This window comes from Ranitomeya variabilis, chromosome 3 (assembly GCF_051348905.1).
Source record: "Ranitomeya variabilis isolate aRanVar5 chromosome 3, aRanVar5.hap1, whole genome shotgun sequence".
Taxonomy (NCBI): domain Eukaryota; kingdom Metazoa; phylum Chordata; class Amphibia; order Anura; family Dendrobatidae; genus Ranitomeya; species Ranitomeya variabilis.
This window is the reverse complement of record NC_135234.1, coordinates 423788281-423801619: the sequence shown is the minus strand read 5'-3', so window position 1 is coordinate 423801619 and position 13339 is coordinate 423788281. Positions and strand designations below refer to the sequence as shown.

At 40.9% G+C, this 13339-nt stretch overlaps 1 protein-coding gene across 6 annotated transcripts in view; it reads left to right on the top strand.

Moving 5' to 3' along the window:
• The window catches only part of MRM3 (mitochondrial rRNA methyltransferase 3), a 63019-nt gene extending 50130 nt beyond the window's left edge, over positions 1–12889 (top strand). For all 6 annotated transcript variants that reach the window (XM_077296364.1, XM_077296367.1, XM_077296366.1 and 3 more), the window contains 3 exons: positions 4322–4566; positions 7595–7762; positions 9261–12889. In XM_077296364.1, coding sequence (XP_077152479.1) covers positions 4322–4566; positions 7595–7762; positions 9261–9784 — 937 coding nt within the window. In that variant the 3' untranslated portion in view covers positions 9785–12889. The remainder of the gene's footprint in view (positions 1–4321; positions 4567–7594; positions 7763–9260) is intronic.
• Positions 12890–13339: the final 450 nt, after the last annotated feature.

Genomic DNA, 13339 nt, shown 5'->3' with positions numbered 1-13339 from the left:
TTAATGGAGCGGAGAAATCCACATAACATAAATCGACACAGCAATTAGAAGGATATATTAGTGATGGTAAGAAGAAAAAATTTGCCAGAGATATCGCAGATTATGAGACAAATAAAGTGTATAGGTGGCAAAATTCAGATAAAAAAGGAAAAAATTTGTCCACCAGGAGTGAATCCATACATTCATTGTCATCTTCAGTGGAGACTCGAGGGTCACATAGTGACATGGAAGGGGCGTCCGCTTCAGGTCCGGTGACGCGGTATGGTAATAAGAAAAGAACCTACCAGCAGTCAAAATACTTTAGAAAAGAACGTAATTTTGAACAAGATAAAAGTAAGGTAATCAACCTCTCTTCTCATGTACTTACCCCCACGCAATTAGAGGTCTTAGAGAAGGGTTTAACTTTTTCTCCTTCGAATTCTTTAGATCCGTTTATAGCGGTTAAAGATATTCATTTGTTATCACGAAAAATTATTTTGAAAAGACTACATTACAAAAATACCTCTGAAACTTCATATGAGACCGTGGAAGAACAGGAAGCCCTAGAGGCTTTAGAGTCACTGGTAAGTGAAAATGAAGGTGTGGCAGAATGTAAGGGATTCCCTTTAAAATTATGCGGTAAAGTCAAGAAATTTCCATCCCTTAATTTGTGCCCAGCGGTGGATTTTTTTCACCAAGGTTGTTTCGGCAGATATTGAAAAATTGGCCGAACAAAAAAATACAAATTTCAATCTGACAAGGGTACAACAAAAGGCATTAAAAGAGATGCAAACATGGTCTGATGTGGTCTTCAAGGCCGCAGATAAAGGGGGAAACGTAGTGATATGGCCCACGGCACTCTACGAGGAGCAGGCTGATAAATTACTTAATGATATGTCCTGCTATCGTAGATTGCCGTCAAACCCCCTGTCAGCCTACCAATCAGAGTTGGTAAAAATCTTGGATGATGCGTATAGTAAGGGGATTATCCCTAAACAAATGCTGGATTCAGTTCAAAAGTTGGTACCAAAACTTCCAACATTCTATTTAATCCCCAAAATCCATAAGAATTTAGAGAACCCTCCAGGACGACCTATCGTGGCGGGAAACGAGGGCCTCTGTGAAATTGTTTGTAACATCGTGGACTATTTCCTTAAGCCACTGGTAGCCAGCCTGCCGTCATATATCAGGGACACCACATCTGCCTTGCAAAGGTTAGACAATTTGTGTTTGACTGAAGACATGATTATGGTCACGGCAGATGTGGAGTCCCTGTATACTTCAATAAGACATAGTGACGGATTGGCAGCTGTTGAGTGGTTTCTGAGAACAAGTAATTTGGAATCAGATTTGGTTGACCTGTTGTTGGTTCTGTTGAAATTTATTCTTACCCACAATTGTTTTATTTTTAACAAACGGGTATATTTACAGAAACAAGGGACCGCCATGGGTGCTTCCTGTGCTCCATCCAATGCCAACTTATTTTTGGGGGCATGGGAAAGGGATATTTTTATCAGCAATCCCATCCCAGGCATCGACAATGTGCATCATTGGATGCGTTATATTGACGATGTGTGGTTTGTGTGGGAGGGGCCTTTAATTCAGTTGGAAGCACTCATGGCGGACCTCAATAACAATGGGCTTAACATCAGGCTGACTTTCAAATCTGGTCGCAATTTGGAATTTTTGGATCTACAGATTAATGCTTTGGCTAATGGTAATCTATCCACTGAAGTTTTTAGAAAAGCTACAGCAACAAACACTTTGCTGCATGCCACGTCTTCCCATCCATCCTCGGTAATTAAAGGGATACCCACGGGACAATTCCTGAGGATTAAACGCATATGCTCGGATGATCATTCCTTTGAAAGACAGGCAAGGGAATTGAGCATGCGCTTTAAAAATAGAGGATATAGTCATACTAACATCAAAAAGGGATACCATAATGCGAAATACAAAATAAGAAATGAATTGTTGTATAAAAATAATTTAAACAACGGGGATAGTCGTGAAGAAGATTTCTGTCCACGTTTAATTGCCACATATAACAACAAATGGCCGGAATTTTGCCAAATAATTCGTAAACATTGGCAAATTCTATTAACGGATCCGATCCTGAAAAAATGTTTGCCCCCGTCTCCCCAAATTACGGCTAGGAGAGCCAAGAATTTAAAAGATATTTTGGTTCATAGTCATTATGAACCCAAGAAAAAAGAAACTTGGCTGGATACTGTAGGTTTCTATCCATGCGGGCATTGTAAGGCGTGTGACAATGTGGTCAAAAGTAAAACCTTTACGAATGCCAGAGGTAATAGAACATACTCCATCAGGCATTTTATCTCATGTGCCACCAAGGGCGTGGTTTATTGTGCTGAGTGCCCGTGTGGCAAAATTTATATAGGATTGACCACTAGAGAACTACGTATTCGCACAAGGGAACATGTCAGGGACATTGAGAAAAGTAAAAATATTGAGGACCCGTCTCAATTAAAAACCATACCGAGACATTTTTTTGAACATCATAATAGTGAGTCCAGACATTTGAAAATCAAGGGTATTGATATTGTCCAAATGGGGGCAAGAGGGGGCAACATAGCGAAAAGTCTCGCTAGACTGGAAAGTAAATGGATTTACAGATTAGGCAGTGTAGCCCCTATAGGGCTTAATGAAAATTTTGGTTTTTCAGCTTTCTTGCAGTAGTTCGGTCTTTGGGTATACTAGTGTTTTTTAGGGGTATTGGGATGTTTTATGGATTTTAATCATTTTTCTTTTCATCATCATTATAGATTCCATCTGTTATGGTATTTGGACTTTATGTGTCATCCTTCTTCCATCCAGGATTTGTATGGGACGGCTTAAGATACTGCTATTGAAGACATTGAAAGAATGAAATATATTATTTATGCGGCACCTGTCACTTTAAATTTATGAAGTTATTCACTATATATAAAAATTATGTAATAAATTATCACAATTAATCACTATATCTGTCACTAGGTCACTTTATTATGTAATATTTATACATCAGAGTTTTATATATTGTTAAATTTATTTTATAATTAATATTAATTATTCACTAGTATCGTTTATGGTAATTTTTTATGAGATACACATTATGCATTATCCAATTTTTATATATTTTTACATGTTTTTTAGGTATTGTCACTAATATTTATGGTTTTCTTAAGATTTTACATGCCTGGTAATCCGGAAATGTGCGCTGCTGGATGATCTGATTGTGCACAGACGTCACCTATTCCGGCATTTGGGATTTAGCTGGCACGCATTGCGCTCATCACTGAGCGCCTGCCTGCTTGCGGTCCACGGCCCGGAACTTGTGAAGTCATTTCCGGTGCGCGTCTGACGGCATCAGCGCCCTTAGTATTTCCGGAACCACGTTGCTTTCTCGGCGTCCTATACTTGTCTCTGATTGGTCCAGGTATGATTTAAAGGTCCGGCGTCCCTCTACCCCGACACGCCCCCTGAGGAAGTGTTACGAAACGCGCGTCGGGGTACAGGAACGGAGACACAGACATCAGACCGCATGTGAGTGAATTATTTGGTTTACGTCTGCCCTTTGCACTTTATATAATTTATTACAAATTGATATCAGCATGATTGCACAAAGGTAGAGAGCGTTATAATATATGCTTTTTAGCAGTGATTAATCTATTAAGCTCCACTATATTAGAGATATCTATTGAGCCTTATGCACTATGATTAAATTCTATGTGAGGCCATAGTCTTGGCATGGGCAGCGATATTACCAATTTTATCCTTCTAATTGCTGTGTCGATTTATGTTATGTGGATTTCTCCGCTCCATTAACATTTGGAGGTTTTTTTCTTTGTTTATAATCATCTTGATTTATTTTTGTAATTACTAATAAACTATTTTCTATACATTTAACATTGTGGCTAAGTCTGGTTGCGTGGTTTGAATGGCAATCATTTGACTTTATTTGTTGATTTGAGTATATTGAGATACACAATGAAATAACAGGGATCAGCCTTGGTTGATTTAAAATAAATAAGTCGCTATAAGGACCCATTCAGGCGTCCGTGCGAACCACTCTGAACACAGACTGGCCACGGCTCTCCCGAACCAAGCATGACAGCCGCATGGAAATCAGACACGCTCCAGTCGGGAGACTTACGGCCAGTACGGACCGATGTACATGGATGTCTGAATGAGCCCTTCTCACCATAGTTATTCCAGAATTGATTAATCCCTAGGATTATGTCTGATACTCGTTTTGTCGTTATGCTTCTTTGTCCTCTTTCCTTTTTTTATATAATTGAAGGTGCTTATAATAATATATTTTTTTATCCCTCATATTCAGCAAAGTAGTTACAATTGTGAAGTCCAGAAACTTCCGTGAGCGCCATGGACAGGTTTTGCTGGAAGGACAGAGGCTGCTGGTGGACGCTCTAGATGCTGGTGCAGTCCTGCAAACACTCTTCTTCAGTAGAGTAGACCAGCTGAAGACGCTGCCGCCTGAGAAACTAAAGAAGGCAAACCTAATTAAAGTAAAGTTTGAAGATATTAAGATATGGTCTGATCTTGTCAAGCCACAAGGGCTAATGGGTGAGTAAAGATGGAATGAAAGTCTGGTATCTGTGGTGCCTCGGAGGAGTGCTAGAGCAGTCTCTGTAGTCTTGCTATTACCATTCTATTAGTGTTACTTTTGTTGGGCATTTGGTTTGGCAGAGAACTGGAACTTTCAAGTGGACTTTTATTGGACTACTAGATGTGGGAACATCCCTGGACAAGTACAGAAAAGAAGGATGGCTTCCAGGATTGCGTCTCCAAGGTAGGTACGCAATGCGAAGAGGCTGAATGCCGCTGCTAGAAGCTCCTCCGCTCCGACGCTGTCATCCTCCTACAAAGCGCATCTCCTATACTGAAAGGTGTCCTGTTGCAGGAGACGGGACATAAAGACAACACTACAGAACCTTCCCTGAGGACTTATCCCCCCCAAACAGCTGAGCACAAAGGGAATAGAACTGCTCCCCGCTCCATCAACAGGACTTCCCCTCTCTCACACTCCGGCCTACACCCGAACAAGCGTGGCAAGCAGCAGAGGATAAAGCCACAGATCACCGCCTCACTGGAACATCACAGTAGAAGGGGGCATCCCCTAGCAAGGTGTGCAGGTCCTAATATCTATATTCCTTACTCAGGGGAAAGCATTGCACATCTCCTTGTTATCAGAGAAGGATTTGCATATTAATAAGCCGCATGCCGCATCACAGCTACTTCCAACCCAGAACAAAGAACGGGGCATCAATAGATCGCCCTCATCATAGAATGGGCTGAAGGTGGGGTATATACCCACAGAAGGGGTAATTACTTGTAATGACATAGAGGAGAAAGATGTCACTCATAATGGATCCCCGTGTGAAAGTAACTCTGATGGAGAATTGGTAGATGGGCGATCTGTCACGATGAGTCCCATACAATTGAACAAGGGGGTAGAGGATATTCCCCCTTCTCCACATCTATCTCTGACAGCTGCGATCCCCTCACTGACATCTCCAGCCGCTGTACCCTGCAACTCGGCTTCGGCTGATGACTGCAACGGGGGATACCAGGGAGACGCAAAATACACCTCAGATGAGCCTTTTATTGAGGAGCAAACTAGGAACAACTATGTCATTCGTCAATGGCTTTCTGCTCCCGTCAGTGTGCACCTGCGGAGGGGATGTATGATCAGGATACACGTGCAGAGGTCTCGGCAGCATTTCATATATATATACATTATGGAAACCTCTATATCCGGATTCTAACCCAGTACACTTTTCGCTACCCACGCAGTCTTACACTAATGGGATTACAGCAGGGAATTGAATGGAGACCATTCCTGCATCAGATGCCCCGGCATCACAAGAATTTATACGAGATCTCTGTGTTGCTCTTTAAAATCTTTTGTCTTCAGATAATGCATTCTGATTCAGACAAGGAAACAGAGTCTCCAGATACAAAGGAAGAGTCCCCGTTAAATACCGAGTAACTCACAGAATGAGATGGATTACTAATCTTCCAAGTCCAATAATTATAATCCGGCATCTGAAATTTTTATCCAGAGTACGTCTATATAAAATGAAAAACCTTGATTCAACAACTCATTAGGTCACAAATCATTGAGATTAAACCATCCATAACGGATATATGAAGTGCAAGATAACGGATTTACAAAACAAACAAAATGAATTAAAAAAAAAACCTCTGTGGATCTCTTGTAAAATGAAATCTCATTACTTAACCAGAAAAATGCTAACCTTGAGGACAATTTAAGAATGAACAACTTAAATATAAGAGGCATCTCTGAAAAAAGTAGCACTATCCCAATTATGTGGGAGGATGCACAACTTAACCCTGATTTTAAAGGGGCATTACCATCTACAAGATCCAATCTCATTATGTAGTAATAATATTAGCAAATGCCTCCAATTAGAAATGCAGTATAATATAGATACCTAAGATCCTGCACATGAGGAAAGTATAACATTTCTAGTTGGAGGCATTTGCTCATATTATTCCACCTACTACATATTGGGATAGGGTCTTGGAAATGGGAATGCCCCTTTTAAACGGTGTGAAAAAAGTTATCAATGCATGCAGAATCCCTAAACCCCATTATAGTCAAGGGGAAATGCCAAGAAACAAGCCTAGCCTTGACACGGGACTCCAGATTACTTCCTGCCCCATATGAAGCGATCTATCTTTTCAAGGAATTCTAAAGCCACTACAAGTGAGGAAAAGATTCTACAATACCACCAAAGAATTACTAGATACAAAAATTGTGACTGAAAAAAAAGTATTCAGACCTTTAGGAAAAAGATGAACGCAGACCAAAATAATGCATGGGATTTTAAATCATAGTTTGTATATAGAATAAGTGTTTAGACAAAGATCCCTCTTGTTTAAGATTGGAAATACAAGAACAAATCCCTGAATCTCATCCATCTTGTTTTAGGAGGTTGGTTAATAGAGAATCTTTTTGGATCTTCAAGCTAGGCACTTAGTTCCCTGAGGGGGTTAAATGAAATGGCCACAAGAATGTGCCCATAATAGGACTTATGTTACTATTGTAAAAGGGGAAAGAAAGGAGAAGGGAAGAAAGAGAGTAACAAATGTGTTTTTTTTTTTTTTTTTTCCTAACTAGAGATTGTATATAATCCTTTATTTTTATTATTAACTATTCATATGTTGTTCTATTGTGTGTCCTGGATTTTGATACTCACCAGTAGATGAGACATATAATTTGCTTGAATCTCATCTTCCTTTATAATTAGTTTTATATACTTCTTTGTATGATGGCTTGAGGATGAAATCGGATCAATTTTGCTGTTTTTTTAATGAATGTTCGTTGTTTTTCCACACCTTTTCCACACAACATTTTTTTTTTTTTCTTTATTTTGCCTTGCCTTTTCTACACATAAAATGGAGCTGCATACTGTAGCTCAGCTCAATGCTAACCTCTGGCTGCCAGCAGCTGATCAGTCTTGTAACTGACCATATAGTTTTGCCACTTGAATAATGGGATGATATGACTGTAATGTTGTAAGCGGCATGTGACAGCAGCAATATCACTCTTTGAATTCCTCCATAGGAATTTTTGGGAAACCTGATCATGTAAAGATGAAGTTTCCGGACATCCAGGTCCATAACAGTTTACCGCTCTCTCTTATCTGTGATAACATCCGTGATCCTGGGAACCTGGGCACCATTCTGAGATGTGCGGCTGGGGCTGGCTGCAATAAAGTCCTGCTCACAAAAGGTTAGTATCCTGCATAGGCCCAAGCTCCTCTTACCACTGACTAGGGAGCCTCAGTGTTATGCTGGAGCTGGAAACCTCAATCGTCTCTTCTACTTACAATGTTTGTTTATTTCGTTGTTAATTTAGATCCAAACTAAACATCACATTGGAGTTTTCTAATTCTTGCATGAATTTTATTAATGCTGTTTGCAGTCTAGAGTTTCATGCAAGACATCAAAAATTGGAGGCTAGGTTGTCTCATCAAAGACCTTTATGGTATGTCCACAGGATAGGCCATAAATGTCTGACAAAGCCTGCTCAGTTTTCCTTCAGCTGTGAGTTTTTTATCTTTTTAATTGCAATGAGCTGAGTTTCTTTACTGATACAAATGTGGGACACGTATGACTGTTTACCACTTTTTGCTTTGAGTTCCTTGAACAGGGTGAATAATGAATTAAATTTATAGTTGGGGGTCATTACGGACGTGGTAATATCAAATGGCTCGTATGTGTATGTTTTTGGTAATTGAAGATATTTATCTTTTATTTTTTTTATTTTTCATACCTTATGGGATATGATGGGGTGATAGTTTGATTGCTCCAAAAATAAAACTTGGACATCCCATTAAGTCCTTTCTCTAAAAGGATTTCATAGATGGCACAGTTGGGGGCCTTAATTTGGCTCCTTGTCGCCATAGAAAACAATTTGCACCCTTCGATCACAGAATGCCAATGGTTTGACAGAAAGCCCCCTCCCTCTAATTACATTGAACATGTCCACTGTGGGGATAAATGCTGGGCTAGGTAATTTTAGCAATGTGCCAGCAATATGTTACATCTGACATTTACGGAGGACAACTCCGGCTGTAACTATATGGGACTTCTCCACTAGGCTCTGCCACCAGCACTGTATGTATACTGTGCAGAGCAGAAAGTGACTAGGAACGGAGGCACATTCTAAATACATATAGAATTAGGAATTCTATCCGGATCCTATAGTCCAGCATGTAAATGTTGGCTAATTTAATTTGTAACTCCTTAGCTCACCTTTTGTTAAGGTATCTGCATTATGGAAATCAGCAGGGTCCATTCCAAGGATGCCTGGCAAACAGCTGCTTGTGCTGGGGAATATTTTATGGGTGCCACTTGGAAGACTAGCCATCTCCGTTGTCTCATAGAGGCTCTTCTTTCAGGGTCATAGAGGAGTTCTCCTGATCAGGACCTTCCTCTATCTAAGGCTACTTTCACACTAGCAGTATTTGGTCAGTATTTTACCTCAGTATTTGTAAGCCAAAACCAGGAGTGGAACAATCGGAGAAAAAGTTTAATAGAAACACATCACCACTCCTATTTTTCACCCACTCCTTGGTTTTGGCTTACAAATACTGAGGTAAAATACTGATCAATTACTGAATGTGTGAACGTGGCCTAAGACATATGCCCTACTAGGGTAAATGGACATGTGTTGTCTCTCTGCCATTAACTAAGTAAAAATTTTTTATTTATTTTTTTATTTCTAGGTTGTGTTGACGCCTGGGAGCCTAAAGTAATCAGAGCTGGAATGGGAGCCCATTTTCGCTTGCCGATAATCTGCAGCTTAGACTGGAACACGGTCTCTAACTATCTCTCGGAAGACACACAGGTGTTTCTTGCAGATAACTTCTGGCAGAAAATCCGCAATGAAACCACATGTCCTGATAAAGCTATTGATTATGGCAGTATTTCATCGGATTCTAGGAGGCTACATAAAATTCATGACGATTACTCATCCAGTGACGAAGAAGATGGAGAGGATCACGAAAAGCAAGAAATTCCAAACATTCCTATACAGAGATATTCTGAACCATGGGCCAGAGGTTCTAGCGCACTTGTGATTGGGGGAGAGACACATGGACTGAGTTTAGAGTCATTACTGCTGGCTGAAAAATTAAATGGCAAGAGACTGTACATTCCTGTTGTGCCAGGCATTGACAGCTTAAATTCAGCTATGGCTGCGAGCATCCTCTTGTTTGAGGGAAGAAGACAGCTTAAAACCAGCACATAATTTAGGAAAAACTTCAATTTATTTTAGTGGGAATGGAAAAGCGGTCACATAAAAGGTTTTATGGCAAAAGCACTAGATCGCATGTCCTGGCTGATGTACAATATCTGTGTTCATAATATCAAGGTATTACTAGGGTCGGGCACAAATGTGAAACTTGTTGCTTCATAGGTAACTCGTGAGGAGCTCTCTACAGCTTCAACCCGTGTTACTTCTAGATTTTATATATCAATAATAGAACATGGTTGAAAAACTTAAAACTCATCAAAAAATGATAGGTTGTGTGAGTCTAGTGTTTCTGTTAAAGCAGACTTGTCTCTGAATACATTGTCCTATTTAGGGGCACTTAGAGAATTTATTGAAGGTTTTGACACCCATAAGTATATAAAAGTGAGTTACCATATATACTCGAGTATAAGCCAAGACCCCTAATTTTGCCACAAAACTGGGAAAATTTATTGACTCGAGTACAAGCCTAGAGTGTGAAATGCAGCAGCTACTGGTAAATTTCAAAAATAAAAATAGATACCAATAAAAGTAAAATTGATTGAGACATCAGTAGGTTAAGTGTTTTTGAATATCCATATTGAATTAGGTGCCCCATATAATGCTCCATACAGTTCATGATGGGCCCCATAAGATGCTCCATACAGTTCATGATGAACCCCATAAGATGCTCCATACAAAATACGCCGCATATAATGCTGCATAAAAGGTTAATGATGGCCCCATAAGATGCTCCATAGAATATTATGCCCCATGTAATGCTGCACTAAGGTTGATGGCCCCATAAGATGCTCCATAGAATAATATGCCCCATGCGATTAAAAAAAAATTACACTCACCTCTCGTCACTGGGGGTCTGGTGCCAGTGTCCTGAGCAGGCAGGGACACCGGCGCGGTATGGGGGCCAGGTGTGGGAGTCGCCGCTAGCTCAGGAGACCGGCACTTGCGATATTCACCTGTCCCTGTTTCACCGCCGCACGCCGCTGTGTCTTTCGAGTCTCTGCAGTGACTGTTCAGGCAGAGGGCGTGCACTAACTACGTCATCGCGCCCTCTGACCTGAACGTCACAGCCAGAGGACGCGGAAGACACAGCCTGGCGGTGGAACGGGGACAGGTGAATATCGCATGGCTCACCCTGCCCGTCTACTCTCCCCCTTCTGGCGCGGTCTCTGCACGTCCCTGCTTCTCTGATGGTCTCACTGGCGCCAGCAGCTTGTTCCTGTGTTCAGTGGTCACTGGTACCGCTCATTAAAGTAATGAATATGCGCTCCACGCCTATGGGAGTTGAGTCACGTCCATATTCATTACTTTTATGAGCAGTACCATGTGACCGCTGAACACAAGAAGAGCTGTGGGTGCCAGAAACCAGCGGAGAAGCAGAGACCGTGCCTGGAGCAGGTGAGTATGTGACAGCCACCACTCCTGCTGCTACCCCTCCCCTGCCGACCCCTGGGAATGACTCGAGTATAAGCAGAGAGGGGCACTTTTAGCCTAAAAAAATGGGCTGAAAATCTCAGCTTATACTTGAGTATATATGGTATATAATATTTATCAGTAAATACAATACATTTCTGGCAACATTTTCCACTGAGTAGTATACATTTTGATGATTCATACAAGTGGACTTGGCTATGTCCTGCCCCATCCCACCCATTTTAGCAAAGCTGGCCCAGGCCCTCCTGAAAAGGGCTAGTCACACATTTGTGCAACTTCTTGTACGTTGCGCAAACATTTTGACAGCTCTTTAAGGTTGAATTCTGTAGAAAACACCTTATTGAATCGGGCTGTAAATATTTTTAAATAGGTATCACAATGTATGATAAGACAACATTCACAGGTATTAAGAGGGCGGTAAATGAGCAAACAGAATCAATGAATACCTAGCATCCAGACAATAATGAAGTGCAAGTGCAGTTACAGTCCCGTGTCCTATTGCTTATTTCACAAGGGCCCAGTGTGTTGAAGTCAGCAACAAGACGCGTTTTGGTGCAGTCTTTATTGAAACGTGCTTTGGTGCTGAAGCCAATATAAAAGAATGTAAGGTTAGGTGTTCCTGTCCTTGTTCTGTATGACACATTATATTGTCTGCGTTATCATAGATCTGTCAGCAGAATTCACTACACAATCTAAATCTCTGTTTAAACCTGACATGGATGATGTCTTTACTTTGAAAACCTTTAGGGTTTAATCTCCTCCCATACAACTCCACAATGTCCATTCTACTGCTGAGATCTCACATTGCTGTGTACAAGCTGCACTAGTCAGGCTGGATGCACTGAGATTGAATTCAATTGGACTAATGAGCTATTTCATTTTATTGCTGTACTCAAAATGAGCAGCTTAAAATCCGGATTATAGTAATCCTAGGATGAATTTTCAGAGTAAATCCACAAGTTTCAGATCGCTTTAAGAGCTCGCTCACATGACTGTATAACATGGCTGAGAGCTATCCAATGTTTTTTGAATAGCACTTGGCCCAATGTTATACTATGGAGCAGTGCAGATCTGCGATTTATTTTTTTTTGCTCATGCCAATTCAGCACAAGAAACCAATTGTAGCATGCTGCGGATGCATCCGATCGGATCAGGCGCACCCATACAAGTCTATGGGTGCTTGTAAAATATCGGACTGTGCTCAGATGTCATCCGAGTGCAGTCCAACATCCGCGGACACAGAGAAGGGAGAAGATTAAAGAAATTAAGTTCTCCACCTTCTCTGCACCTGTGATTCTCTCATGCTGGAGAATCGGATCACACTAAGGTGACACTAGGATCAAACTCCCGTCTATTTTATATACTGTGTTGGGTTTATAAAAAAAACAAAAATTAAATTGAGCAAAATGGTGCCTGCACAGTAGCGTGTGTATAATTATGCCTCTAATATTGCTGGGTAAAGAAAAAAAATTCCTGCATCAAGATGGTGCCGGCAGGGGCACATACACAGTAGCATCTATCGCGTTTCGGCAGTTTCTTCTTTGATTTTCCTTTAGCGTCTCACCCCTGGGTTGCCAGATTTTTGAAAGACTGAAGGCCCACGGTAAGAAGGTTAGTAGCCCCATGGGACCTGAGCTTGGCGCTAAATGCTCTATGCAGATCACCATACGAACCTAGAGAGGACATAAGCATTAACAGGCTTTCTTTTAAAACAGCATTTTTAGTGGCCATCGCCTCCACCAAAAGAATAGGTGAGATTCAGGCCTTATCTATTAAGGGTGCGTACCTTCAGATTTTGGAAGATTGAATAATGCTTAGATTTGATTCTGCATTTGTTCCAAAGGTGGTATTGACATCATTATCAACATCCAAGAAATCAGAAAGAACAACTGTTCGTTCACTCATTAGATGTTAGACAAGCAGCTCTGTTCTACCTAGAAGCTACCCAGGACTATAGACAGGACTCCAACCTCTTCATCCAATTCAGAGGGAGCAAAAAAAAGCAATCATAGCAAGATGTATCAGATCCACTATGTCTGGCTTCAGAAGTGAAATCTCCACCAGAAGTCCTAAGTGAAGAGGTAGAAGGCTTGTGGATGAAATCTGCTCTGCCGATTT